The 27,276-nt window shown below is 39.1% G+C and overlaps 2 protein-coding genes across 2 annotated transcripts in view; one reads left to right on the top strand and one right to left on the bottom strand.

Moving 5' to 3' along the window:
• The window catches only part of LOC105569020 (neuronal acetylcholine receptor subunit alpha-7-like), a 218,285-nt gene that overhangs the window by 116,154 nt on the left and 74,855 nt on the right, over positions 1–27,276 (bottom strand). The gene's annotated exons all lie outside the window — the stretch shown is intronic.
• LOC105569019 overlaps positions 1–27,276 on the top strand; it is a 197,893-nt gene that overhangs the window by 80,622 nt on the left and 89,995 nt on the right. Inside the window, exons 4-5 of the mRNA XM_012025138.1 lie at positions 5,833–6,262; positions 6,642–6,683. Coding sequence (XP_011880528.1) covers positions 6,063–6,262; positions 6,642–6,683 — 242 coding nt within the window. The 5' untranslated portion in view covers positions 5,833–6,062. The remainder of the gene's footprint in view (positions 1–5,832; positions 6,263–6,641; positions 6,684–27,276) is intronic.

The following is a 27,276-nucleotide window of genomic DNA, read 5'->3' on the forward strand; positions in this document are numbered from 1 at the left end:
CATCTTGACTGCGTTAACCGACTTACAAATATTCGAACATGTATCTAGGCGCTTTATTGAAATCCGAGAAAAATCGCCGTTGCGGAAAAAATTTGCAGAAAATATCGCACGTTGCGGACAATGCTTACATGGCAGGAAATCGCAGCCGCAAACGGTGAGCCCGCCATTATTCAGCTGGGAAATTTAACGTTAATCTTTGCTTCGCTCTGTGGTGGTGGCTCAATTTCGGCGAGATAGAGCTTTAAAGCGGTATGCAAATTTTAATCCCACGGAAACAGACATGCATTTGGGATGCTACATTTTTCATTGGATGATGAAACTGTAATTCTACAAAATATATTACATTTGCAAATTAAAAGAGATAATCGAACGCAAATTTTTTTAATCTGTTGTAAAGCGAAATGCTTAATACAGAGAAATATCGTTTCCCGTTATTAAACAGAGAAAAGCGTTGCTCGCAAAAATACTTTATTACTTCAGTCAGTGTCCGAAGTTGATTGAAAGTAATTTCGTTACAATTTCTTTGTAACACTAAGGTGGATTTTTGAAGAATAACAACAAGTATTTCGACCGAAAGGTTCGACTTTTCAGCAATTGTAGAGGAGCTATCTTTCGCACGATCGCTGCGTATTTAATATGCGGTTGGGACAGAGGCAGGTACAAGATTGCACGCGTATGACTATACATACGGTGGCAACATTGCAGCAAAATTCTGGTGAAACTTTAACGACTTTCTGTGCCTTGCAGCTACTTCATCCTAAGAGGCTCGTAAATAAATTGGACAGTACTAAAATCTCCAAACTTCCGGTAGAGCATTACATTGCGATTTACATGCTGAAGATTTCTTTTGCAAAAGTAATGTATATTGTTACTTTGGCAAAAATTTGCGATAGGAGAAATTACTTTTATCGCATATTTCTCGCTCGCGTCTGTTATCCATCGTAAAGAGTTATTTCAAATGAATTTGCGCGGGAATATAATTGTGAAATAAAATTTATTGAAGTATATGGAGCGCGCCCGATTAATCCATGCGTAAATTCGTGTGTATTGTAGGGAAAGTTTAAAGCGAGATAACCGTAATGTTGTTTACTCTTTTAATTAATGACAAATATTGCTTTATCAATAATAGTTCAATTTATTGTAACTTTTTATCGCATCCGCATTCAGAATTAATTGTGACAAACATATGTGCGCGCGATAAATAACGAAGTCGAATTGCGAACTGATTCGATACACCGCCGTCGTAAGAATAAAACTCTAATCGCCATGCTGCACGCTGATAGAAAAATATGTAGTATTTGAAACTATAATTGCATAGTAAAATAATTATAGTCAGGAATGTCACTTTTATAGTAATTATTGCTATAATATTAGTAATAGCAACCATATAGACACACAGTGATGCCAACTATATAAAAAATTTACTATAAAATATAAGCTTTTAACTATTATTCTGTTAAAATATCGAGGTAATGAATAGTAAATTAGTTAATTATTTTTATATAGCGAATACAATCACAATAATAAAAAATTTAACTACATTTATATCATCCACCTCACTAATCACATGGTAAACAAAAGTGAAGTGGTTTGGAATGTCCTCACTAGAGGGACGCGCGGTATAAGACTTTCTCGTAACAAGAAAAGCGCATAGGGTGTTTCTTTGAAAGATGCTTTCTTGTACTATTCTGTACGAGTGCAAAGTGATGTAACCAATGAACATAGTGAACGCAATGTATATAATAAAAAGCGGGGAATATTACTTTTAATATAAATACGATTATTACTATTACATATAGTTATTTGAAATTTTACTTGTAGTTGTTATTGCAATGTTTGCAGTACACCTTACCAAATTAAAAGCTCGTTTTGGTTTATGACAACCATGCCAAAAGTTGCATGGACCAATATTGCGTCTACGAAAACTATAATACATTGTTAGGTCAACCATAACTTACGTAGTTGGAAGAATTCTAAAAATGTAGTTGGTTCCTAAAATGACTATAAATTATAGTGAGATTGTGGTAGCTGCAACCATTTTTTTTCTATCAGTGTATGAGTGCAAAGTGATTAACTAATAAACATAGTGAACGCAACGTATATATAATAAAAAGCGGGGAATATTACTTCCAATATAAATACGATTTATTACTATTGTATCCTGTTGTATAGTTATTACTATATCATGTTTCATCATACTTTTCACTGTTCGTACTTTGACTACACAAAAATCTATTTTTAGCTTACCATAACTATTTCATATGGTTGTGCTAATTAATGTCATACTGATAATGGCTATAAATTTGTGTTCGCTCTGCTATAATTTGCATGTTTAATAAAAGTATAAAAATAAGTTTGGAGCCAAAATTCACTATAAATTATGGTTATTCTAACCATTTTTTTTCTATCAGTGCTGCGGATAATCTTAAATCCATAATTGCTGGGATGAAGCGAAGAAATTATAGCAAGCGCTCGAACAGTATGTCGCCGAGTGCCTCCGCAGAAATATTGAATACCGTGTCGCATGCCTTGCAGTAATTCGAATCGAATGGCATGCCAATACCTATCTATAATACCTATCTCTAGCCGTTGTGTGTCGAAGCACGCGCGCGTCCCGTAATTACGGATTCGCGAAACGCCGGTGCGGCAAGAAGCGGAGCGGGCCATCTGGTGCGCGCGTCGCTCGTCGGAAAAAGGACCGATAGGTAGACGAATTCGGAAGTTGGCCGAAAAGCGTGGCACACTCGAAAGCGGGGCATGGCGCTGCACACGGCGAAAAAGTCGCGGCGGTTGATGCGAATTTAATTCTGTATATACGGGGAACTTCGGCGGAACGGCGTGGAATTCGCCGACGGCGTGGTAAATCGCCGCGGCGAAACTTACGTTGCCGCGAGATTTACGAGCGGCGATCGATTTATCGTCCGACCGGCAGTCGGACGAGCGATTATCGATGCCTTAAATCTGCCGACGCGACCGGCTTGGTTCGCGCGCGCGTTATCGGAAAGCGATCTCGGGTCTCTCCCGCGAACACCAGACTTCCGCTCCATCCCTCCGGCGGAAAATTCTACGGAGATGTTTTTCTTTTTAATAAACTGGCGAAATTGCGCAGGGTGTAGATTTGAAGTAGCGAAACCAGTTCAAATTGTCGCGATCCATTGAACGAGTGTTTCTGTTACACGCGACAGCTTCTGGTTGTATCGAAAAACGGCAATTATATCAATTTTATTTATTTTTTGTATTTTTACGTCCCAGGAGGAGTAAAAGTTAAAAGATAAAAAAGTCGTACATTTTTATGTTATTAATTTTTCGAGAAAAAACATGCGAGAAAAATTCATGATTAAAATCGTGTAATCTAATTTCCCTCGACTTAAAAAATTTGATGTAAAAGTAGCAAATAATATAAAAGGTATAAATATTTTTTCACGAGAGTACATAATTCTCGTATAAAATATATAATAAGATAAGCTAACGAATACATGAATAATGAAAGCGTTAAATTTACCGTGCGACGGTAGATCATTTGTCGCACTATTATATTGAAATTAAATTTAAATAAGAAACAAGAAACTGACCAGCCAGAATTCATTACGGAATCCGTTAAATATTTCACCGATAAACCGATCGGCACGTAAAGCTACTCTCTAAAAGTCAATCGTTGAATTATCATTGAAAACAGTGAATAGTCATTGATCTGCAGTTATAAGTATACTTCTTAAAAATGCAGTGGTATACTTACAACTGTAAATCAGTGACTGTTCACTGTTTTCAGTGATAATCCACCGATTTACTTTTAAAGAGTGATAGCGCATTCGGTTGCTTGCACTAGTGCGCACTGAGTGCACACTAAGGCTTGTTTATAGTCAATTCTTATATTTAACTTTGTCTTAAATACGTGTTCAAAGAGTATTTGGTCAAAAAATGATCTGTGCAAACGTTGTACAGACCATTTTTCCGGATAAGTAATATTGCAAGAGGCATTTAAGATGATCTTTAAACATAAGAATTAACTGGAAACAATAAGGCTTACAGCGAGTTCGACAGCTTGCACTAGTGCGCACCGAGTGCACACCAAGGCATGTTCAGAGTCTACTCTTATATTTATGGTCGTCTCAAGTGCGTGTCCAAAAACTATTTAGCCAAAAAGATGAACTGTACGAATGCTACACAGACCATTTTGCTGGCGAAGAAGTATTTTAAAAAGTATTTAAGACGATCCTTAAATGTAGGGATTGACTGTAAACAAGCCTTGGTGTGCGCACTGGTGCAACCAACCGAATTCGCTATAAGACTCCATAAACGCCGTTGAATTGCGGCAACGAATCAAAAGATTTCAACGCAGCAAGCTCGCGGCGAGCTTCTGATTGGTCGACTCGGATTATCGCACGCGTTTTCGCGGCTCAGCGCATCTATAGAGTCTGAGCTTAATGCTTGGCATATTGCGCGTTGCCGCGTGTCAAAGGTTGTCGTCATTCATACGCCGAGAAGGTAACACAGCGCGTATCATCGCGTTACACCTTGAGACGTAAAGCCGATTATTCCCTAAAATGATTAGCAATTAACATTCCGCGTAATTAATCCCGCAATTAATGACTCGTAAGTGGATCAAGGCAACAGGTATTTGTCGCAGCCGACTGCCGCGATTTAACTCACGCGAAGCAGGAATCGGAGCGACGGCGAGCGTAACAATAAATTATCGTTTTATTGTGCGGTATTTACGAGCGGGCGTATATTCCTTTAACGATATTTGCTCTCGGACTGTATTTTCCGCAGCGCTTTGCATTTTATGATTTAAGCGCGACTCGCGGCCATTCGATTCTAATTTCGGATCAAAGGGCACGAAACAGCGCCGCGAATCGCCAAATCGAGTTGGCGCGACAAAGCGCGAGATATTTGATAACGGGGCCATTCAGCGGGAATCATGGCACTTCGAAACGCGAAAAGAAAGGAACACTCGCCGTACGTTTAGTTACAGTTAAATATTCCGTGGTGACCGGCAACCCCTAGGCCCGGCGCGCGGTGTTGACGTTGGTTTGTGCGGGGCGTACGGCGTGCCGTTGCGTACACAAGGTCACCGCGCTACCATTCGCACGCCGACGCTCGAGTAAACAGGTAACGGCACGAACGGCTCCGCGTATCTTCGTATTGTTGCTCGAAACGCGATATCAAACATTAGCACACCTCGTCGCTACAATAAGCGATCATTTGCACGCGCTTCGTAGGCATATCGAGACGGCGGCTCTTTACCGAGATAAATATTTCGCGCTGTGCAACGTACGAGGGACGCAGAGTTCGGTGATTTTAAACAACGGGCAATCGAATAATTAGTATAACACGTAAAGGAATATTTTATCTTATAATTGGAAAGAATAGTGTCGTGCGCCGTTGGCTCAATACGCGAAGCACCGGATTAAATGAGTCAAAGTAACGAGTCCTCGTGTATCAATCGTCCGTTTAATTAAATCGCGACGCGTTGAATAAAACGTTTGGCATTGATTGACGCGTTAGGGCCTGAGCAGAATGGCTGTCTTATAATCTTAAGACAGTCTTAAGACAATGTTTTATCAATTAGGTTGAATAATTGCTGCGTCGGATTATTCAACCTGCTTGTTAATTAATCACTGGCGATTCAATATTCCAAGTTTTACAATGTTTTATGTTTTAAGCCTTTGTCTTGAGGTAACGTACAATAACTGTCTTATGTCTTAAGAGTACAAGACAGCCATTCTGCTCAGGCCCTCGAGCATCCAGCAACGATTGACCAGTGCTCAGTACCTACTCACTTTTTCAAGTGCACCGATAATCACTGACTCTTCGCCAATGATTCGTTCGCAGGTACGATCTTCAAGCGGTGGAAGTGCTCAGTGTTCTGAAGGGCTTAGGACGGGGAAGCTAACGTGCTCGTCGTCGCCGATTTTAATTGAAGAAACGAACCGTAGCCGGTTCGTCGCGTCGCATTAACTTCGGGAGTGCCGTACAAAGTATCGCGCGATCGTAGCTACGCGGGCGTTTTCGCGAGTGCCGGGGAAGTTCTACGGAATTGACAACTTGGACTGCCCGGGGTGATGAGTGTAATTAATTTTTATATACTATACATAAAATGCCGCGTTGCCCTCATTAAACGAATCGTTTATTCAAATCGTCTTGAGGACAACGACGCGGGGAGTGTCGCGTCGAGAGAATCCTACAAAGCTGACAACCCGGACGGGCCGAGAGGAGGAGGAGGCCTAGGAGAGGCATCAGGCGTCGACGGAATAACTTTGAGGTGAGGATAATTGATTCGTATTATATCTGCGGTAGTATCCGTTCATTCCTCAATTAGTTGAAGCTGCTATTCGCATGATTCAGAGAGTGAGAATTTACTGGCAGGGAAGATTTTTCCTTGTGAAATCCCGTAGGAGGTTATACTTGATGAACAGAATTTTTTCGAAAATTACGTAACTATTTTGCTGAATTTATTAACAAGGTAGTTTTTTACTTGCGAAATCCCGTATACTTAATCAACAAAATATTTTTCCAACTATTTTGTTGAATATCTACTTAATGGATAAATGTAACATTTAATGCGTTTGATAATTATTTTTTGACACGTTAATTACTCCAGGCACTGCATTAATTTGAATTATTATATTTGTACGTTACAGATCTCTCAACGTAGCAGATATTCCGTTGTTGCGCGTCGATCGGTGAGTCATATAATAATTCTTTTATTGAAATAACATCTACGAAAATTATTTTAGTTGTAATATAATGTTTGTGCATGTCAAGCTAAAACGTTGGAATATTAGAAGTAAACGGGACATTTCATAGATCCATCGTCGTAAAATAAATGGGCTAGAAAGGATAACGGAAACTTAATCTTGACAGCATTTTCCATTATTTTTTTATATTTCTCGCGCTATTGTGCTCGAGGATACATGTATGCACACACAGAATCTACAAAGTAGATCAGCTCATCAATGTTCATCGAACTATATCCGGCGCATTATTTATGTTCCGCAGAGATAATATGTTTTTATCGGATAGCGTCTTGATTCAAATTAAGTTTGCGATTTAGAAAAATATATCCTACAAAAATGGGACAGCTTGTATAAAGAGATAAAATTGATTATATACTTTCTCGGTGATGTAATAAACAGAGTGAATAGTCCCTTATTAAGATGGAGCGCGCCGCTATAAGTTCCGTGACCATTTTGATGATTGGTGCGCATTACTTTATTTTTATAATTTGGCAAAATTACTAGAAAAATTGATTCATTATTTTCGCTTTGATAAAAATTCTTAATTAATTTACGCGGAAAACTCTGTAGTTTATTCTTAAACTTAATTACATTTACTTTGTGACGATAGCCCATCAAAATTAATTTACATAGACTGAATGAATTTTCCCAACAATTTCTCACACCTGCGGTTCAACCATCGCCAATTATTATCAACATAAATCAAGGTGTCCCTAGGTTATCGAAATGCTATTACTGTCTCTGGATAATTCTTCGTAAAAACCTCGCGTTACACTTGCGTTGGGGGGGAACGATTAATTTCAAACGAGACCGATTTTTCATCGGTTCTTACACGTCGGCCATCAATTTTCGTGGCCCACTTTGGATTTTCGGGCGAAAACTGAGGAATATCTTCTTTGAGCGGCTCGGGATTGTGAGAATCGCATCAATTAATTATGCATACTGCTGCTTATGCGAATCCGACGTTTGAACTCGAGTTAACGAAAATCCTAAACTAGGACCTCCGAGACGCATGTTTACTCATCTAAATTTACGCGTAGCAGCGCCCGCGTTCATAGATTTCGTATAGTAAGCGCGTTTAAACTTCCGCGCTAGTGCTTCCGTGCATACGCAAGCTTTGAGACAAGCGGAGACAAATGCTAATTACTGCATTCTTGTTTGCCAGAAAACATTCGGGTTGGTTTGAAAAATACAATTCAACGTGACGCGGTTTTAATTTTGGAGGCTCTCCATATCTTCCGGAGAAGTTAAATTGCATGTAAAGTCAATACAGCGCGTTTAATTTACGTTGTAAAAGCAATTTAGCCAACATTAGAAATCAGTATTATAATTAAACACGTTTTTCCCTCACCGATAAAAATGATGTCATAATCGACATTTCGACTTGAGGTTTCTGAAAATTAAATTATAACATCTTGTATACTTTCGGTATTGCGTCGTTAATATTCGTGGAGAATCATTCTTGTAGTATTTAATAATGAAAATATTACTTTCTTACCCTTCTCTCGCTAAATATTTTGTCTAAACGCTTTACTGTCGGCAAAGCCCTTGTACTGTTGAATCTTCAAAGAGTATTAACGATCTGTGATGAAATATAGAACGTAAGATTTTAGTAAGGGTCATTAAAGAGTAACGATATTCCTTAAGTGGGAAAAGCCTTTAGGATCTCGGACAACAACTTGGATAATTCTGAACAACGGCACCGTGCCTTCCGTGCTCGTTAAATCTCACTATCTTATTTAAATCCATTTAATAATCAAGTGGAAATGAAGCAGTGAAAGCAGTTTTTAACTGTACACTGAATAATTTTTACTCTTGCAAATACTTGAAAAGCATAATATAGATTTTGCGAGCGACAACTTAAAATTTTATAATGATAAATTAAATAAATTAGATGTACTGTCATCGAATGTTCATGTTTTCTCTAAACTAAATTCCTCTAAACTTTTTATTCTATATATCTTAAAAAGTTAATATTATTTCCAAAGCATAAAATATTTATCATTTTCAACGCGCTTTGCTCACTTAAACATTGTGGAACGATTATGATATCGATATTTGAAAAGAAGAAAACCTGTCATCAATATCGCGTAAATGTCGCATCGACTTTTAACGGTAAGACAAGAACTTGAGAGCTTCCATTATGAAACCATATTCTTGCATACGAAATACGAACGAGTTCTCCGCAATTATAATAGCAGCGAACATTGTGAATTTTGCGAATGTAAAACATCGTATATGCATTTAGGACGCCAAAAACATGAAACTAAAATTTCTCATTGACGCGAAAACGATTTTGTAACGCAACTCGATAACGTAATGTTAAGTGTTTTTATTAAAATGCTTGTACTATTGTGACAAAAAGCATTTATTGATCAACAATTATAAAATACTCAATTATTTATGTCACTAAGTTAGCAAACAATTGCTATCGATCTTTACGAGTTTTCCAATTTAATTAACGAAAGTATATCTTGTTGGATATTAACAAAATTATAACGTACTGATACAATTCTCATATCAATGCAATAAGAACGATACATTTGCTAATCGTTATCATCGGTCTTTAAGTCTTTCATGAAAATCCGTACGATAAGAAGCGCTGCTGAACCTTCGGGATTAATCGTGCTTAATTAGAGAGCCGGGTAAAAAAGGGGTGTTTTTGTACGCTCGTGTTCACGTGTTTACATCGCCCCGCACTTCCATGTAAGAATTGCTCGATTTTTCTGTCCGTAATCGTAAGTTTCGCGAACGACGGATCCGTTTCTCTCTTTTTTTTTTACAAGCAGTCACAAATCTCGCAACGCGTTAAAGTAACGGCGAGACGAGTGTTTCTAATTTAACCCTCCGTGTAGCGTTTATTTCCGCGGTGTTTTTTTCTAACGATCCTCTATCAAACGTTCTCATTGATAATCGTCATTTATCTCACTTTTCCGCGTCCAATGGATGGCGGCGTAATTAATTGTTTCTATCGCGCGTACATCTATCTGTGTAACGTGCAATATCTGCAGGGCGTAACACGCGCGGTCGATTCACTGATTCAAGATAGCGCCGAATGAATACGCCACTTTTTATATCAGGGCTTGAATAGATTCAATTTGAGATCGCATATTCTACACGGCCGTGGCAGCTGTACATATTTTGCGCCGTGAATGAAGGTGCACGTGAATATACATGCACATAACGTCTGTTCATCCACCGCTCATTCGCGCCGCAGTATCGATTTCGTCAAACTCCCTAAATAATATTCTGTGACCGAAATACGCGTGGAATATAATATACTTCTAATACATGACTCTAGCCTCTAGCCTCATTCCCGCGAAATGCATAGACGGGGTATTCATTGTCAGAAAAATCAATTACAGGTTACGTGTATCGATGAAATTTTCCTTGGTTTCTTCAAGAATTTTCTCGCTTCCTTTCTCGACTTTCGGAAATGATTGCAATTAATGGAGATACCTACTCTCTAAAAGTCAATCAGTGCGTTACAACTGCGAATCGGTGAATATTCGCTGTTCAATGATAATCCACTGATTGACTTTTAGAGAATATGCTGTGAAAACGAGAACAGTGCAGTAGTATGCAAAGTTCTGTATATTTTTTTCTGCTTATAAACAGGCCAGGTGAAAAATTTGTGCGGAATTGTAGTCCGAAGTTACATAAAATAGCTCGCTCGTTTTTAACAAAGCTGCGTGGATTGCTCGCTTCTCACGCGCTTCCTCGTGTTTGATTTACGCCTTCTTACCTATTGCCGATGACAGCCTGGATTTAGTAGTTATTTCAAGCGAATCGACGCGTGTGTACGTGTACGTGAATACTACCTACTAATTACTCGAGCCGGGAAACCTTGCTTGATCCGCATCTCGCAGCAAGATATACCTCGCGCCATGCCGAACGTCAAACCCGCTCCGCCGATCGAAATATCCGGTATTACATCACGGTATTATATCACAGATCGATATGCATATTAACAGATACAGGATGGCCGATTTCATTTCGGTTCCTCGAGCTTTGCACAACCACTTCGCTCTTTCCATATCTCCTGCCGCGTGCGCGGCAGCTGATCGCTTCTGTGTTTGCCGGAGAAAATTAGAAAAGAATAGGAAAGAATTAGAGATATGCGAGGCGCGCGCGGATGAAATTTCCAATGACGTTTTAATCTCGAAGTACGAAAACCCCCCCCGCGCCTGATCTGGTGCGTCAGAGCTATTGAAATATAATTACTCGCGCGAGACGGCGCCGTTAAGCGGAGCACCCTGTATAAGTACGGCGTGTACATATGCGTGTAAACATATAGCTGCAGCCGTACATATGCGCATATATACAGCCTAGGGAGCAGGCGGATTTGGCATTTCCAATTCTGCTCGCATTGTCGAGTCGTAGAAGTGATTCAAAGCCACGGAGAACACGCTGCCGTGTACGATCGCGATTCGCGGAATCCGCATTGTCGTGTACGTGCACGTGAGAGATCGTCGGGTCTTTCGTCGCGATACGCGAGGGCGGACTTTATAAATTCACGTGTCACTTTGGCGAACGCGTGACGCGCGGATTTCCGATTCTGCCGCATACCTTTGTTTGTTCCCGCCCCTCCCTCCCCTCCCCGTCGAATGGAAAAATGCAAAGATCTTAAATTTAGTCTTGGCTCTCGCTCATTGGTGCGTCCCTCCCTATTGCCGTAACAAATTCTTATAGTTTTTTTTTTACCGTATTATTTGTCGAGTCTTCTCGCCTTCGGCGTAAAGCCCTTAATACTTGTTAAAGCGTTCTTCATTGCGAAAGAGTTAATAAGCAATAGATTTTCTCGCAGAATTTTGTTTTCGTCACGTCGCCACAAAGATCAAGACTGTTGTCTGTTTAATCTTAAATAGCATCAACCTTATCTTGAGATTTGTATATTATACAAACGTTAGAATTATTTGTATTTTGCCAATTTTTTAAGAGCTCGTACGAGTATAATTGTCATTCCAATACTCTCTGAAAATGAATCGGTGAATTATCACTGAAAACAATGAATAGTCGTTGATTTACGGTTATAAGTGTACTATTGCGACTTTCAGTGGTGCACTTGTAACTGCAAATCAATGGCTGTTAACTATTTTCATAATTAACTATTTTGATAATCCACTGATTGATTTTTAGAGAGTAGAATGTTAAAAAATTTCGCTACAAAAGTCTTTATTAATTTTCTATTTATGTTGTGCTAAGGTTCAGAGTAAGATTTGTTTATAAAAATACATTCGGTTATTATAAATCAATGGCAAAAATATACAGGCAAAGGTATAATATATTATTCATACGAGACACGTTATAGAAGTAGCCTCCGAGCTATAAATTGCACACTGGAATCCTTTTATTACGACATGAAATAATAGAAAACAAGATTATTCATTATTCTTAGCAAATGACTGCTCGCCTGCGTAAAAGCGCGGTATCGCTTTTCGAAACGTGGGAGTGCGGGCTGTTTGAAAAACATTGTACGATTCGTAAGTTCATAAATGTTTCGTAGTCTGCTTGTAACAGCGCGACCAGGCGAGAGCTCTAGTTTTCAGGAGACTATAAATGGATTTTACCGCTTCGTATATACAGGTAGTAGGGTGTACGTTGGTCCATATGGCACACGAATTGTGTTACGTGATACGAAAAAATCGTACACGATCTCCGGTCCTAGCAAGTAAATGCAGACCAAACGATTGGCTTAGATAAATTTATTTAATTAATTTAATTAACACGAAAGGAAGGCCACGCTTGTTATTTTCTAATGGATACTTTCTCGTCTCGTTCGCGCTGCTCTCGAGACTTTTACTGAAATGCTGAATCTTTTCTGGCTTTTAATAAAGCGAGGAGACATTATTTCTCGACGCACGTTAACTCATGCTTAATTAAAACACCTTTCTGTTACATTCGGCATAAATATTAATGTTTTTACGTCCGTTGCTGTGTGATCGATTAAACTAATGAAGAATAACGAATAACAAGGAAAATGGACTTTGAGAGTCAAATGCAGTTAGTTGAGTTAACGTTGTGTAACATTTAATTAATTATTTCATGCAAAAATTATAAATCGTACGTTTCGATTGTACATACATTGAGCCATCTTCAACGACGCGGTGAGACAAATTAAATAATCAAGCTCTCCGACGAGCATAGACATTTAAAAATGGATTTTTATTTGTTTATCATCGCGTCGTTGAAGGTGGCTGCAAATAGAGCCGAAATGTATGATTTATAATTGGTATTAAATTATTAATTAAATGTTACGTAACGTTGACCCACATATGTAAATGTACAACTAAGCACTTATTACCCGTTAATTTTAATATCGAGAGTCTTTAGTCAATTAATCGTTTATTTAGCTGAGATTAGTAATTAGCGTGATTATAAAATCGACGGATATGAAAAGAGGGAAACTTGTTAAATTTCAGGGATCCCACAAATACTCGCCCGTCTAGTAAATCGTACTTGACAATTACAATTTTGCCGCTTGGCGCGTATAATTACGTGAATTCCGCGACGACTCTGTTCCTCGCCAAAAACTTTCGCAAAACGAATTTGCCCGTTAGAAAAAGCGCGCGAATTGTGACAAATGGAACTCTTGACGTCCCTTCCCGAGAAAATAGAATTATGTAGAATTTTATCCTAGCGTTCCAAAAGCGTAAATCCATTTTAACTTTAAACTGCGACTACGATGTATTACATTGTCGCGTTTCTAATGCATTCGCAATCTACGCACCTGTTAATCTCCTAGCTGCAGAATCACGCTCTCTACAGAATATTCTGTTATTATATAGCGATCTTCTCGTATAATGTTTCGCTAACAAAATTAATATATTCCGCTGACAAGGTGTTTTCCATTTTTATTGTCTACTCTCTAAAAATCAATCGGTGTGTTATAGCTGTGAATCGGTGAATATTCCCTGTTTTCAGTGATAATCCACTGATTGACTTTTAGAGAGTACTCTATAATTCTAATGGTGCATTACCGATATGGAATTGATTCCCACTTACTAAAACGTCGAAGCATTTGTCGAATGTTTGGATAATTGCAATTAAACATACGATACTTCTCACAAAGATCAATCTCAAGTCATTCCAGTTGATTAAGAATTCATACGTCATTTTTTTTAATGTTATGTAATAAGCTGTAACTACAAATATGTAGTCAAGAAATGTATTGAAGGTATTGTTTATATTACCGATATGGAATTGATTCTCACTTATTAAAACGTCGAAGCATTCGTCGAACGTTTGGATCATTTGCAATTAAACATACGATACTTCTCACAAAGATCAGTCTCAAATTCGTTTTAGTTGATTAAGAATTCATACATCTCTTGTTTTATTTTATGTAATAAACTGTAACTGTAAATACCTAGTCAAGAAATATGTTGAAGATATTGAAAATAAAAGGAATCCTCTTGATATCTTTGCTGAGAAGAATGCAACTTGACCAAAGAATCTGATATTAAAAACTATCGTGGTAGAGATACGGATGAACAAAAACTTTTCCACGCGTGATACTTTGTATGTTTTGAATATTACGTATCGATATTTTTTTTTATTTTTCGTGACATCATTGTTTTATACGAAGTTGAACAAAGCGTAGACACGAGTACGATGCACTTGCCACATCAGAGCCAGGTATAGATTTCGTTCTGTATCTGGCTATTATTATGCAGATTTTTAGTCGCCTTTAGACCGTTCTATTACATTCTCGAGAGCCAATATAAATCGGTTATCGTGCTTGCAGTTTGATATAAAAAGAAGAGTCAAATTTAATTTTTCTATCGCCGTTCTTGCTCTTTCGCAGATTAAAGCAAATATAGAAGGTATCGATTCGCAAGGAATTAGTTTGGGAAAGGTGACCCTAATCTCCAAGCGGGAAACCTATGCCCATAGCCAGATGGATTATAGTAGACGGTGGGGGGGGGGGGGAGAGAAAGAGATATAGATATACGTTCCGTTAAGGGTGCGCAATTTTGGCGGGTTATAAACCGCTTTATAGCTTCGTTTATATACGCGAACGCGAGGATGCGCCAACGTTCCGTGCTCCCGTGAAGTATCACTCGGGCGTGCTCGTAATTTTTATATAAACTGTCGGCTTTAATAAGGCGGTTGGATGTGTAATAATTGAGCAGAGAAAAGCTTGCATATTGCCCCTCGTTGATGATCACGTACGATATTATGGTAAAACGATGCGTAATCTAAAAGAGCTTTGAAAAGATTGAGATCAAAATTAAACACATACACACGCGTATATTATTAATTAATAATTGGTTAAAATATACTAAGATGTTAATTACCGTTACTATATTTCGACACTGTTAAATGTTTTAATTATATAAAGCGCTTTCTTAATTGTACGATAAGAATTTACAACTATCCGAGAAAATGTTTGATGAATTTTTTATAATAATTGCACGGCGTAGATAAAGGAAGGGCGCGCCGTGTTATTAAAGTGAGTGTAATTTTTCTTCCGCGCTTCTCCATCCATCAACATCAGATGGAAGAAAGACGGAGAGATGAACGTCTTGCAGCTAATCTGATATATAACTTAGCAGCAGTCAACAGCGTTTTAACCTGGATAGAAATTCAATTGCCATTACCGCATCGGTGTAGTCTAGTTTTACTTTCCAACATTTATACAACCGTCGTACTAATTATAAATATTTTCACAGTATTAGACGGAACGACTTACCAGAGCTCTCAGATATTAATCGATCTACCTTTTTGTACGCGATGAATCTTATCTTTGCAATGTAGATCATTTATTATCATTCATCTCTCGTCTGGCATTCATTCTCATTATTACTTTGTAAGCTTTATCTTTTATTTATCAGTTAGAGATCAGGGACTAGCAAATATTTTTATTACATTGCAGTAAATCGCAGCACTTTGTTACGAAAGATCAAAGGAAAATGTATCTTGGTTTAATTTGAAATTAAAATGCAACAAAAACTTTGAGGAGCAAGTGTACTCAGGGACAAATCAATCTTTTGTATAACTACCAAAAACATTGAGTTCTGTTTAGATTGATGGGACAAACAAACGACATAACTATTATCAACTCTCGGCCGATATTTCACGAGAGCGACGTACTCGTTGGATGACCGGATTAACTGTTGGATAGGAAACTTCTGAATTCCCCGGATAAATGTCGGATAGCGCAACACCGTTAAACTCACGAAATATTAGCTTTGAAACCCAACTTTTTACAGTAGTTACGATATTGATTATTTATTCGTAAAATTACTTGGTACATTTACAAATTAATACAGATGGAATATTGACAAGTAATTTTATCCCGTGTGAAAAAAGAAATTTCGTTCCTCTCACATTAAATATTTCTTCCGGCATGAAGTAATGTTGCTTTATAGAGAATACATAATATTATTTTACGCGTAAAAGACCAGATTACATAAATGTATTCTTTGTTAGCTTGTTTTTCTCGCGAAGAAATTTCATGTAATTATTTGTGAATATCGCCATCTTCAAGACATGAGTTCCATTCTTCACTATCAACATTATTTTACATCACAACGTGCGTTGTCAATAATTAAAATGCAAAATTATATAAATTAAAATCCCGAACTTTGTCATTATACACTGAAAAATTAATATCCGTCTCCAAATATTACAATCTTTTAACTTTTGTGTGTACAACAAAACGGTACATAGTGGAAAGAAAGATCGGAGAGCTACGAGCAAGAGCGGACCGTTCTTTTTGCCTCTGCAAACGAGCCGTTTGTCGGATGAACGTTAACCAGATCGCGTTTATGGCTCCGTTGCGGCGCAGGTAACATCGCAGGTAACCAGGCCGCGACTGGCTTTCTTCACTTCCAACGGTTATCCGGGAAGCATTTTGGCATTGTCTACCAGGAATAAGTAGCGAAACGTAGCGCGAAAATCGGGTTAATGGCCGTCTAAATGGCCGTGCTTGATCATGGCTGTGACGCGCGTACTATCGATCCTTCACGGTGCGATGCTTCAACGTACGGTAGCGCGAGATTGCAGAGTACGTCGTGTAGCGCGAGATAAAATAATACAAATGACACTTCGTGCAATTGACTTCTAATGCAATTTAACTTTGCCCGTAATTTATCAGTCTCCTTAAACAGGATTCAAGATACACGAACAATATCCTTTGCACTTTACATGCATATTCTTTACATTTTTCTGAAAGATACATGCCTTTAGATAGAAGCTATACTTCTTAGCAGGGAGATATGAAATCGTGCGTTTCCTACTAATGTTATTTTCGATTCTTAAAACCGCTTCTAAAACCGTAGCTAAAAGATGGCTGAATCTTAAAAATACCGAGAGCATTTTCTTGCGGTAAAGGATAAACGTTAAATTGGCTTGTTAGACGTCCGCTCTCTGAAAATTAATCGGTGGATTATCACTGGAAACAGTGAATAGTCGCTAATTTGCAGTTACAAGTATGCCACTGAAAACCGCAGTAAATCGGTGACTATTCACCGTTTTCAGTGATAATCCGCTGATTGACTTTTAAACAGGGAAGAATATGTTATCGATGCCGTGTCGAAAGCGAAGTAGCTGCAAAAAGCATATTGTACGGATGCGGTTCATTACGCGCCGCGGTAAAGCGCATTTATGCACTTGCTGCTACACTTTGGCGGTATCATTAATTTTCGCGTGTACAAAGAGAAAGCGGAATAATACACTTGGCGAAGGTCACCCGCTGGTACAAAGACAGCCGCGTAAAGTACTTTCCGGCGACACGCGTTTACCAGATATTTCATCATTGTTCAAGTAGGAGTTCATAGTATTTGTATTTGATAGCGGACACTGCGTGGACGATATTGAGTTTCGGAAGAACAAATATACTGCAGACGAAGTCAAACAATCGCGCTGGGCGAATGTGTAATTTCAGAGGAGCGCAACTGCAAGTGCAATTTCGGAGTTAGAGTCAAGAATACGGGCGCACGAAAGTTGTCAGCGGTCGGCATAATAAATCGACAAATCCCGACAGTATCGCGATACTGCGAATTCTAAGTTGGCTTGCGAATAACAATCGCGCGATTAAAATATAACACTACGCGTTAAAATCGTTCGCACGTGAGCATTTTATATTTATCATACTTTATAGAAATTAAACTATAACTTCGCCATGTTTATAGACATTAAAACCCACGTTCTGAACTTTTCAACATTTCAACAGATTGGAAAGATACGTCGCATTTGCGGCCTAGGATAAACTAATTAGACATTTAATTTTTATATTTATTAGAGATATTAAGTGCCCGGTTTACCACAAAATGGAGCAACATTCGTGACTCAATATCGGAAAGAATTGAACAATATGCATTTGTTTCTATAACCATTCTCCATTACATTTTCATCAGAATTCCCATTTCTCCGTCCTCGTTCAGTGATAACTATTTTCAATTTTGTAAAGCAATCACATTGCCCAATCATCCTACGGAAGAACGAATGAGAAAAGAATCGTAATAGATTCAGTCTAAAAATAGAAAGTTTAATCTTTTGTGCGTCACTTAATCAAATCCTATCTTTTCAACCCTTTCATTTGTATCGCCGATCGATACGCATTACGTAGTGTCCAAATAGTCAACTCTTATCGAAAAAAAACTAAAAGTGTCATAACTTTTGCGAGGCCCGCTGATACGCGAACGATAACTGTGTACCGCCGAAATTGACGGCGGCCGATTGTGTTTGGTTACACGTGTTCCATTGATTACGACGGCACAACCGCCTTTCATCGCGAAACTATATCGGCTGCCAATTTGTATTAAGCGAAAAGCATCGATTGATCCCGAGCGACTTGTCATTTGCAATCGCGCGTGCGGAAAATTCGGTCGTCAATGAACTGTTCGTGTCGGAAGCAATTGCAACGTCTTTCGAAACGTCATCGCAAAAAAAAAACTGTCGATTGTTCAACAATTTAGGGAAAAAAAACTGCGTCGCTCTCAGCCTCCCCCCTAAAATTTTCTTGAACACGCATGTAAGACTTTCGTGACATCAATTGCATAAGATTATAAAAGGTCTGTCAGTCAGCGGAAAGCAATAATCGGTTGCACACATACGTGAGATTTCACAGCACGTGCGACCTCCTTTCGCCATTTTTCTTTCCGTTTTCAACGAGAAGTCCGGCAAGCGGCTAATTGTAAGCTACACAATGTGGTCACGTTTTTATAAGACGTTAGCTCGCCGTATAAAGAACCTTGACAATTTCTTGCGGTAAGGAGGTCGTATAATGGTCGGTCACATTTGGCGACGGTGTGACGCGGAAGTGAAAAAGTTGCCCGAAAAATAATAAAACAGGGAGAGAAACGTTGTCGTATGTCGTGACAGAACGAGCGGACCGCAGTTTAGTCGAATCGTTGGGGTTACAGCAATATCGAAAGGCGTATAATATCAGGGATAGCTGAAGGGTGACAGCGGTCTATAGTGAATGAAACCGCGGTAATGTCATTGTATGCAATAACAAAAGTGGGACGACGACGCCGACAGCGACGTCGACGTCGGTCCATTTTCATTATAAACCACTTTGAGAAAATTCGTAAAAATATCGACGCTGTTGAGGTTACACCTATCGACGTTTAACCCATTAACTTTAGCAATTCAAAGGCCACTTTGACCAATTCGACGCTTCAAATTGCAAGTACGAGCCGAACTCGTCGCTGTCGCAAAATGGAGCCGTTGGAGACTTTTAATAAACTGCATTTGACATCAGAAATTAATACACGTTACTACATAGATCTATTCATTGTGAATATATTGCGGAGATTACAAAGAAAATTGAAAACATTACTTTATATACCTTTAATTCCACTATTTTAGTTCCTTAGTCGGCTAATTCGATTTTAATGTCCTATCGAATATTTCTTCGAGCGTCAAAAACTATTGGATAATGCGTATCAATCGGCGAATATGATACAACTGACAATCCGTATCGGTGCGCAGTTCACAAAAGTCGAAAACATACGCGTAGACAACATCTATACTGTTATTGCGACAGATATTATCAGATGCCTCGGTGGTCGAATTGATTGAGATGCCCGCCTAGAGCGAAGGGTGGTCCAGGTTCAAACCCTGGCTGAGGTAATATTTATCGCAATAAATTTTCTGTGTTAAAAACACATCGCCGGTCGTGGTCGATCAACTGCTTAATCGTGGTTATACTTTACGGAGTTTTTCCTTTTATTAGACGCATGCTTTCATACGGAGTGAGCTTTCATCTGGTTAATTGTTGATTAATTTTACATCTGCGTTTCTAAATGCGCATGAATTTTCAAAGCAAAATTTTGCAAAGTTCACGCTCGAAGGAATATTCGATAGGACATTAAAATCGAATTAACCGACTAAGGAACTAAAGCAATTATTCCGATATGATTGGGCTGTTTATTAGTACGCGGTATTATTATTTAAATTACACTGATTTGTTATTCATATAAATTGGGTTACAGTATCGTATTGTTCTTGACAAACACACTGAATAATTGGATGTCCAAAAGGCCGTTAAATGCGTATCAGCTCGCCCGATGCGAAATTTGGTTCGATTATAGAGATGCTTTCGACGGAAACGCGCGTTTTCGCGTGTAGAGCCTGTCGACTTTAATGACACACATTTCTCGCGCGAGAGCAGTAGGCGCTGTCCAATATAAACGCAAACCAAACGCGATTCGATTGCACACCTCGGCGATCACGAATAAGTGGTCCTGAAACGTGACGTAATAATAAACGGCGAAGAAACATGCATTTATTCGGGTAAACATTATTTAGGAAAGTAATTTCTCCCTGCGACTTTATCTTCCACGACACACATTTTCAATTTGTGTTCTACCGTGGAGATTTTTTTTATTAGCATTTTTATTAGTCCGGAATAGAGACAAAGTGTATAAAGAGTGGGAAAATATTTTTGACGGCCGCGCATACGCGTTTTCCCGCACGACTTTTAATGGCGCGCGTTTTACCCGCGCGGCAACAGCGGATGTGCTCCTTTGTGAACGGAAGCCGCATTCGAATCGATTGCAACGCGATAGTCAGCGCTAAGTGGAATCGAGAGGGTCGTAACGCGGTGCAGAGTTGTTCCATCGACAGTAGCGATTGATCTCACTGCCGCCGCCATTTCGAGATGATTGCACTGATTGATAGCTGCTCTCTTGCGCGCGTTAAGCTCGATCCAACGAACTACTAGCGACGACTTTGGTATATCGATTACAAAGGTCTTGCCAGAGTTTCCATTTTCTCACAGGTGCACCTAGATTTGATGATGCATACTACGAGCGTAGAAACATCTCGCGCCGAGAAACATTTCATTATACGATTATTATAGCTGCGAGTTTAAACTATCTTTTTATGATATGTCGGTTAATTTTATAATACATCTGACTATAATCGCGATAACATCTGTAAAATAGATAATTTAGCAGTTTGGTGCAGATAAATTTAATGAAAAGCGAAAGATAGATTATAAATTGCCTTGTGACAAAAACGTCAAACGTAACATTTGAAATGAAATTTAAATGCTGTCCGAAACGTCTCTACTCTAGTCCGATAACTTGAAAATTTGTAATATAAGCTGACGCGAAAACACTCATTTCTTCGAAAGGAAAAAATATACGGTGCGTATAAATACGTTGTTAGATTAACGAGACTTTAAAGATTCTATCAATTAGTGATGAAAATACTCTAGCAACGAAAGAATGTGAATCGTCAGTAGTTAATTAACGGTAAACGTTACGTCGGGTGGACGTGCCTTCGAACGTAGTTCTCCGAGTGACGCCCAGAGATGGATGTCAAACCTCCGTTTTTAATTTAATATTCATGACATAATATTTATTATCAAATTCCTTGAAAAGGACCACAACCCGCTCTGGGGAAAAAAGACAGCAACCCATTTTGGGGCCCACAATTAGTAATCGAATTATTTGGATCGTTCGTAGCTCTACTACTACTACTAGTAACAAATACTATAAATGATATTCCTTGCTATAATTATTTTACTAAGCAATTATAGTCTCAAATACTACATAATTTTCTATCAGTGTAGGGATGATCGTACTGTGTTTTAAGACTGACGAATTTAAGTTGGCGCGCGGTTCTCGTTTTCGAATACTGTCACGATAGGTGGCATTCGGAAATCAACATTAGACTGTTTATTGCGAGGAGTATTGCCATGTGCCTCGGTGGTCGAATTGGTTGAGACGCCGCCTAGCGAAAGGGGGAGATCCAGGTTCAAACCCTGGCTGAGGTGATATTTTTTCGTAATAAATTTAGAATAAAATATTTAGGCACTAACACCCTTAGTCACGGCCCTTAGTCCTTCATTCCTTCAAATTGGTATTTATCACATTTGAGCCATACGAATTTTATTAATTTTGTTAATACTAATCAATTCTCTCACTTATTTCTGTCGATATTCAGTAACGCAAAGATAATTTTCACTTAAGAGGCACTAACCGAAATGTTAAGTTGCTTAACTACAAAAAAAACGGTCAAAATTTTTCCCAGAGTAGAGTTACGAACAATCCAAATAATTCGATTACTAATTGTGGACCCCAAAATGGGTTGCTAACTGTCCTTTTTGTCCCAGAGCGTATGGTCGAAACGTCGGGATCAAATAAATAAACCATCTGCCAGTCTAATGTCGACTAACAATTCCTTTTACTGAAAATACTCTAGCTTTAGGATGTTTCGACGAGCACGATAAATTTTACACAACGTTTCCAATCAAGCCAATTTCATGCGAAATCTATGACAGTTGCGATCACGAACAAGTTCGCGAACTGATCTCCCTGACCCATTAATTTCGGCCGCTTAGCTACGGCGAGGACACATGTCGATAGTGATATAAATCGTTTGTCCATTTCGCGCAGTTAGAAATTTATGATAGCGCATCTTTGGGGGGCGCGCGTCTGCAACGCGTGATAAAGTGCACGGCATGTCACGGATCATGTGATGAAATTTGCATGCGAAACGGAAAGATATGCTGCGGAAGCAACGTATGAGGCTCTCCGCGGGGAAATCTGTGCTCGATATCCGCTGACAGCATGATATCTTCCGAGAAACAAACGTATCCCGCGCGCGAAATAAGGAACTCGCGACGTAAATGCAACGTAAATTCTCGCGGCGTGGATTTTTCTTTAACCGCGCTATCCCGAAATATTAATATACGCACAATTGCTGCATTATAAATTGCAGCAGTTACTTTTTCTACCCCCGTGCAGCTCGTCTCTGGGTTTCACGCGCAATTTTTGAGACGCGAGCATTCTTTTGTCGCGGTCGCACAACGCGGACTGCGGACTTGAATGCAGAAACTGCGGCGTAACGAGGTGAAACGCGTAACTTTACCGCAGTCAGAAGATTCGCGGTGCGATAATTATTATGCACGCGCATACAAACGGCACACTCGGCGAACTCGTAAACTAATGCGCATTGTTCGGCCTGCAAAATTGATAAACGGACGACTGTTTTTCACGCCGCGATATAACTTCGGCTTAACGAGAACGCAATTGAATTTACGTTCTGTAGCATTGCGTCGCTGATTGCGCTAATTAGTGCCAGCATCCCAATAATTGAATGAAAAATATACAAAGCGCGCGTCTAAGAAACAATATGCGCCCCGTACGTATGTCGATACATAATTATTTCATTGTACGGAAAAAAAAATTGTCACCCCTGAAAATATCATAACGCATTAATACTTTTCAACGAGACAGAAGAGACTCGGGGTAAATAATTACATTATTGGATTAAGCACGGACTTGAATTGTCTGTAATAGATTCGGGCTTTTAAAATTTATTACAGTCATAAATCGTTCGCGTTATGATGTAAAGAGGCGTAAAACTTGAAATTTGACGTTTATGTTGATACGTATATGCGTTTCTTGGACGATAAATTTAAATAACGATTAGGAAAACACCGGATAGTGGATTGCTCAAGACTGTCCATCAAGCGCAACAGGTTGCAACATATCACGTGCATCGGTCAGTCGATAAAACCGCACATGGTTCCACGATCTCAGTTTAGATCGTGAAATCATGATAGATCATTCGTTTAGTCGAAGTGAATAATTCCGCCGCGAGTACATTCGTCCAATTGATATTAAACGCTCGAATGCATTTTTTCACAATTTCGCGTGGAGTTAAAAGCCATGTGTTGTAAGCAATACTCGATTTACTATTACCATGATTTGCAATACACTTTGATATCGTTAATTCTACCATGGTTCAATTTGCGTAACGCAACTATCATAATCTCACCTTGAGGCCACAATAAACGAACGATAAAAGAGCGTCAATTTTATTTTCACTGCTAATCAATATAACGAAAAAAAAGAACCACACACATAAAGTAACAAAGACACCAGAAAAACGTCAAAGTAGAAACGAGTCTATATTTTCTTTCTGACATTTTACGAAATGTTTGCACTTAACAAAGCGCGAAATTAAATCAATCGCAAACAACAACGACAGATGTATTTTCTCTCTGCGTGTATAATGTTTTCGAGGGTATCTGAAATAATGTTTCCTCATGTAGCATTTTCAGAGATTGCCAAGATCAATATTAGTTACTCCGTTACTATTTAATATCCGATAGAGTAAATAACTCGATAATTATATCTTGATTAAAGTTTTACTCGGGAAAATCCACCGGAAATTAATTTAAAATTCACTACTTATTAAACCTTTTGAGATGTAATCCGTTCTAAAATCCTTCTACGCTTAATATTGAGCAAACTCGTGGCGATTAAGCTGCAGAGAAAATTTTCAGTAAAATCGCATGAGTATTGTTTGCACAAAATTAATTATTGATAAAAGTAATTATCGAAAGGATTTGCATAAATCTTGGGAATATTAAATATACATTTTTCTTTATAAGTATAGCATTAAATAAGTGCTTACTAGTTAGGAGAGATCAATTTACGGAAATGTTTGTCGACGCTCAAAATTTCTATCGATTGAACTTTCCTGATTCGTACTAAATTTATATTTGAAAGTATCCAATTTGGTGCCCGGGGATGTCCATTGAATAAAAAGCTCGTCGAAACTTAAGAGCCTTCTAGAGACGCAGTTACAAAATCGCTACAATTTTTCTCAACGAGCTTAAAATCGCGCGGCTACCACGCGAAGGAGCGTAAACTTTATCCCCGGTGCGGAGAACTGATTTACGGAAGTATAAACTCGCCCGTAAGTGCGGAAACTTTCTTCGAACAAGTTATCGAGAGCAATCGTCGACGATCGGAGTCGGAAGCAGATGCCACATGTAATTTTGTTAGTGACCGATCTTTTGATGTCTCTGCGCTGGCGAATTCCGTAAAGAGGAAAGAGAAGTCTCGACGAGAAGAGGGAAAGAAGGATTTGTAAAACTCCCCTACGGGGGAGACAAATTCGATTAGCTTGTACCATCTCGCGCGCGCGTTATTACGTTCGCTTCGAAATATTAAATCCTTTGTTACCAAGCCATTTTATTTCGTCATTATTATGCCACGTGTCGCATTGAAGTGCGAAGTGAATCGCTGACACGACCGAAAGAATCCGCAACGTGCGTCCCACATTCGCCCGCGTTTCTCCCCGCTCGCCGCACGATTAATAATTCTCACTTTTCATTTCCGCGCGTACGGCCGTATTGGCGCGTTCGGGGAGAGCTCGTTTTCTCATATCCGCCGAAGAATGGGCTGCATGCGACGGCAACGGGTCACACGTTCACGGCCCCTTCGGAAGTGGGATAAGCTGCCGCCGTCAGTGGAAAAGCTGTGATACACACAGATCACGTGCGCGGATCCCGAGTACGGGCGAAGTTTCGGGATTTACTTTACGTCCGCGAATCAATTTATATCGTAGCAAATAATACAAATTAGTTGCCGTTCCAGCGATAACTTTCCCGAATGCGGGACACGCGAACGGAGAGCGACGTTGCAACGTTAATTTCAGATACTTTAACGCGATTCCGTAATCTCGTAACAAAATAGAAATTGTCGATTGTACTTGATTCCCGATGCGCTGATTGCACGTCTCCGTCACGAGCGAAGATATCGCCCGCTTTATTTCGCATCGTTGCTCACGCTGTAGTCGCATGGCTTTATTATTTTAGCCCCGATATTAACTTCTCGATCCACCGTCATTGGAGGGCGAGCGACGTAAAAATTTTTATTCCAAGGCGAAAATTTGCCGACTAGCTGCGCAGCTGTTACGTGACGTAAGCGATTACCCCGGGGAAAGGGTTGAGTAACTGTTCGCGCGCCGGATGTATTGTCATTTTCCACGGTGAAATCGCGGCGTGACCGGCATTTCCGTTTCAGCGCCGAAAGCAATATTGTCTAACACGTAGCGCATTTACGGGCGTTCTGTATCATAAACGCAATACAAGCCGACGATTTGTCTCTGTACGTACAGACAATGATTCGCGCACCGTTTCAATTTCCGACGGTGCACCTTCCGAAATTTCCGATCGCAAAAGACGACGTGTTTCAAGCGATATACGTGTTTGGCATTCATTCCTGCTTCTCGCGCCGCAATTTATTCATGTTTATGAACGAAAGAGTGCGAAGATAAATAATTAGAGACTTGATTTTCTCCCATTAAAATCGTCTACTGTCACGGCTGCTAATGCAGAGACGTCAGACACTTCGCCAATTCGTAAAATAACTGAATTTCTCACATATAACCTAATAGAAAAATAGCATATCAATCCAATTGATTCCGATATTTCACAATAAATATATTTTTCTATAAAACATTTATGAAAAAGAGGCAATCGTATATTAATCTAACAACAATGAATATATCATCACTGAACATATCAAAATCACGAAACGTCTTTTGACCTTTCGAATGCGCCGAATGCATTGAAGATTACGAGAATATTAGATCTGTAGATAATTAAATTAACGCAGCAGTTAAAAAAGTTATGTATATAATAAAATTATAATATAATATCTAGTATAATACGTATACGTATTATAAAGATCATAAAAAGATCATAGGAGCTAACAACTATTGAGGTAAAATCTCTAATCTTAGAAATTAGAATTTAAGTAACAACGATTTTTGTTTCGAAACATTTTCTCGATTGAACAGAATTAATCGTTAATTTAATCAATACCAATAAGTCCGCGGAATAATACGCAAAACGTAGCAACAGTCACGGAACAAAGTAATGTACAATAAAATATTAAGTACGGAATTTTCCATTACGTAGGCAGGCCAACGAATTCTCAACGGTTTTTTTGTTGTTTTTCACTCGGCGCGGTGACGTACGATGTTTTTGCGTACCATCGTGTACCTGAAGGTCGCTGCGCTCTCTCACTCGCTCGCCGAACGTCGGGCCGGCAGGCAGTGGCGAGAGTCGCTCCGTGCGTGTTATTACTTTTGCGTTATCGGTTTCCAAGACTCGATCGCGATAAATGCAGGGATAAATCGCTATTGATTTGCACATCTTTATTAGGTAACGTTCCTCGATTAATTATTAAGTTTCTACAACTTGTAATGAGAAACGAATTGCTTGTTGAGGCGACGGCTCTTTATCAACGTATACATAGATATTTTACGAGACTAA

Source organism: Vollenhovia emeryi, unplaced genomic scaffold (genome assembly GCF_000949405.1).
Source record: "Vollenhovia emeryi isolate VEMERY1.0 unplaced genomic scaffold, V.emery_V1.0 DF939126.1, whole genome shotgun sequence".
In the NCBI taxonomy this organism is placed as follows: Eukaryota; Metazoa; Arthropoda; class Insecta; order Hymenoptera; family Formicidae; genus Vollenhovia; species Vollenhovia emeryi.